The sequence below is a fragment of the Alligator mississippiensis genome, chromosome 15 (genome assembly GCF_030867095.1).
Source record: "Alligator mississippiensis isolate rAllMis1 chromosome 15, rAllMis1, whole genome shotgun sequence".
NCBI classification, from domain to species: Eukaryota; Metazoa; Chordata; order Crocodylia; family Alligatoridae; genus Alligator; species Alligator mississippiensis.
Window position 1 is genome coordinate 1378232 of NC_081838.1, and position 3723 is coordinate 1381954.

The following is a 3723-nucleotide window of genomic DNA, read 5'->3' on the forward strand; positions in this document are numbered from 1 at the left end:
GGAGGTTAGATGAGTATCTAGCTGGGGTCATCTAGACCCAGCACTCTTTCCTGCCTATGCAGGGGGTCGGACTTGATGATCTATTGAGGTCCCTTCTGACCCTAGCATCTATGAATCTGTGAATCTATGAAGGCTGGACAGCCACTGGGGGGATGATCTAGGCATAGCGCTGCCTGTGATCTGCTGTGGGGATCTCCCCAGATTTGGGGCTTTCCCGGTTACCACATGGGGCCAGAAGGGGATATCACCCCACTCCCTCTTGCTGCTCCATGTGTCAGGGTGTATGTAAGCCCCCCGCCCCGCCCCACCCCGCCCCACCTCGAGGCGCCAGGCACAGGGCTGGGGATGGGACTGGGCTTTGCCAATGCTCCTGCTGCCACCAACGCCGCAGGGTCCTGGCTCAGGGTCATCCTCCCGCTGTACTCGGCCTCGGTGAGGCCGCAGCTGGAGTACTGCATCCAGTTTGGGGCTCCACAATTCAAAAAGGACGTGGAGAGGCTTGAGAGGGTGCAGAGGAGAGCCACACGCATGATCGGAGGGAAAGGGAACAGACCTTACGACGAGAGGCTGAGAGCCAGGGGACTCTTCAGCCTGGACAAGCGCAGGCTCAGGGGCGATCTGGTGGCCACCTACAAGTATATAAGGGGTGCTCACCAGGATCTGGGGGAACGTCTGTTCACCAGAGCACCCCAGGGGATGACAAGGTCGAACGGTCACTAACTCCACAGGGACCGATTCAGGCTGGACTTAAGGAAGAACTTCTTCACTGTCCGAGCCCCCAAGGCCTGGAACAGCCTGCCGCCGGAGGCGGTCCAGTGCCTACTCTGAACACCTTCAAGAGACACTTGGATGTTTTTCTTGCTGGGATCCTACGATCCCTGCTGACCTCCTGCCCCTGGGGCGGGGGACTGGACTCGATGATCCTCTGAGGTGATGCCCTTTGGCATCAGCAGGACATTGCCCCCGCGGCCCCCTGCTTTCCCTGCAGCGGATTTGGGGGCGATGCGCAGTGCGGTGTCAGGGCTGGCGGCCGTCTTGCTCAGAGGTTCGATGCTGGGTTTCTCTGAGCTGGTTTGGATGGGGCTGATCCTGCCTCCGGCTGGGGTTGGACTAACCATGACCTCTGGGGCTCCCTTCCAGCCCCGCGGCTCGAGGTCTCTACAGCTCTATTTCCCAGCCTGGCAGAGAGGCTGTAGCTCGACTCACAGCCCTTCATTCAGGTGCAGTCGCCTGAACTCAGGTGTAGAGATGTCTCAGGCAGGGGGTTGGATTGGATGTGACCCCCAGAGGTCCCTTCCCGCCCCACAGCTCTGTGATCACCCCCAGCTCCACCTCCCCCACCCCCCACTGCCCCCCAAGCAGAGTCCCTCCAACCCAGGGGGAAGGGCTGTGGACGACCAGCCCCATGCGTTTCTACAGCAAAGGCACTAAGGGACACAGGCGCAGGTAGGGAAGAGCCCAGAGGCCACTTTATTGAGAGCTCTCCATGTCCATCCGCAGGTCCCGGTGGGATCCCTGATGCCGCCCCACGCTTACTCGTGTTGCCCTTCTCACACATCTCTCTCGACCTTCTGGATCTCCACTTGTCCAACTATCTTGAGAACACGAACTGGATCCTGGGTGGTGTCATATTTGAAGTCTTGTAATGGCGATCCATCCACCAGCACCTGGAAGGGAATGGGACACGTGTGAGGACACAGGTGTGGGCTGGGGAGAGGGTCCGTCGGGGAGCTGGGGGCAGGTTCCCTCCAGGCTGCTCCTGGATTGTGCAGCCGGGACTCAGGCCCGTGTCTCCCGGGATGAAGGAAGGCAGGCAGGTCTGGGGGGCTTCCAGGGGTGGACCCAGGGGGACAGTGGGGTAGTTCCCCCCCCCACGTTGATTCCTCCTCTGCCCAAACTTTAGACCCAGCTCCCTGGGAGGAGCAGTTTTATCCAGGCAGCGCTGCAGCCACGGACGGAAAGCATGAGGGCCGTGGCCACCAACATCCTGCTGCTGCCAGGGGGGTCAGAGATGCTGCAGAAAGCCCAGGACAAGGCCATGCCCCCACTTCAGGGGAAGGGGAAACCCCCCCAGTCTGGAAATCCCTTCCTGCCCCAGTGCAGCGTGGGGCTGAGCCTGAGCGCAGGGGCAAGACCCTCCCGCCGGGACCCTGCAGGGTGGGTGCCAGCAGGAGCACTGGCCCAGCCCAGCCCCAGCCCCAGCCCCTCTAGACGAGGCTTGCAAACCCCTGACGCATAAGAGCGAAGGGGCAGGAGGGGCAAGCACCGCAGCTCTCAGCATCCGAAACAGGGGCAGGGGAATAGGAGCAGAGAAGGGGAGACATGGGGACTGGGCCAGGCTAAGGAAGATGGATGGGGAGCAGCTGGGAGCCAGGCCCCCACCTCCCTCCCTCCCTCCCACTGGTACCCTGTAGTTGTCCTGCACGACTTGAAGCTCCAGGAGGAACGGTTGCCCCCTCCTGAAGGGGTTCTGTTTCACAATAACTGGCTGGGTCCACTCCTGGCTTTTCCTGGTGCTGAACTCCACAGTTTGGGACTGGAAGCTGGGCTTCATCCGCATGGCAATGTCATCAGTGTTCCCCTCCCCACAGCAGAAATCCATAAGGAACCTGTGAAGACAGAGGCAGAGCTGAAGCAGCTGGGTTTGGGAGTTTGAAGCCTCCCCCCAAGGCGCTGGCATCTGCAGCAGCAGCAGGGACTGGTGGGGGGCGGAGGAGGTGGCGGGGGCGGGCGGGGGCACTTGTGCAAGCGGCAAAGCCCAGTGGCCTGGGACACACCAGACCCACCCTGTGCTGGGAGAAGTGGAGCTCCCCTCCCAACGTCCTGGCCCTTCAGTCCTCTCTCCTTGCCCAGCCGACTGTGGGGCTCCGCTTTGCTCCCCACCGCCCGCCTGGGCCCCTGCGGCTCCCACCCGCTCGGCCTGCGGGGTGCGGGCATTTCCCCGCTCTTGGCCCAGAAGGGCCCCATGGAAAGGGCTCCCACCCAGGCACTTACGAATCATACGGATCTGGCATCGAGCCGGAGATCCTCATCTTCGTCCCAGGTTTAAATGTTGAATCGAAGACGATGGTGACAGGAGCCACCTGAGGGAGGAGGAGAGAGAGGAGCCTTGAGAAGGGCACTTTTTGCATCCGTCCCTCACCCCATGCCCCCCTGGCTGGAGCCCAGGCCAAGTCTGGGCCCGGGGCAGGGTTGGTCCTCACCAGTTTGTGGGCAGTCACCTTCATGGCTGAGAGTCTTCCAAGAACCCGCGTCCTCTGTGAGCCGGGAGCAGGGGCGCTCCTTATATGCCAACCGGCTGTGGCACCTGGCATCCCCACCCTCAGCTGACTCATCTCGGCATGCCCTCCTCATCCTCCTTCTCTTCCTCCTCCTCCTCCTTCTGGTCCCCTCCCGCCTGTGCCATGGGTGCCCTAAAGCCCTTCCCCTGCTTGCCATTGCCCTTTCCAAGACCTCTGTAAGGACTGGGGAGAGACAAGAGTGGGCACAGCCGTGCCCCCGGGCAGCTCTCAGCCCAGACAGGTGGTCTCTCCCCACTCATCATGGATAACAGAGGTGCACGGGCCCAGGTGGGTGCAGAGAAGCCTTTGGGGAAGATGAGGCACGACAAAAGCCTCCAGCAGCCTCCTCTCTTCCCCACATTGCAAAATGAGAGCAGGGACGTGGCGCCAGGAAGGGCGAGTGGGAGAAAAGACCTTCTCCCTCCAGCCCCTTTGCAGGCTG

General features: G+C 61.8%; 1 protein-coding gene across 1 annotated transcript; it reads right to left on the minus strand.

The window, feature by feature from the left end:
* Positions 1-1550: 1550 nt before the first annotated feature.
* LOC109283790 (galectin-4) lies at positions 1551-3227 on the minus strand. The gene is made up of 4 exons (XM_019490261.1): positions 3204-3227; positions 2995-3083; positions 2408-2609; positions 1551-1667 (listed from the first exon to the last, which is right to left on the minus strand). Exons 1-4 carry the CDS (start codon positions 3225-3227, stop codon positions 1551-1553), a joined length of 432 nt encoding a protein of 143 aa, XP_019345806.1.
* Positions 3228-3723: the final 496 nt, after the last annotated feature.

Excerpts from the sequence above, each read along its gene's own strand:
- LOC109283790 (XM_019490261.1), bottom strand. The coding sequence starts at position 3,227 with ATGAAGGTGACTGCCCACAAACTG. Across the intron at positions 3,084-3,203 it reads AGGTGACTGCCCACAAACTG|GTGGCTCCTGTCACCATCGT; the intron begins GTGAGGACCAAC and ends CTCCTCCCTCAG. Across the intron at positions 1,668-2,407 it reads TCGTGCAGGACAACTACAGG|GTGCTGGTGGATGGATCGCC; the intron begins GTACCAGTGGGA and ends ATTCCCTTCCAG.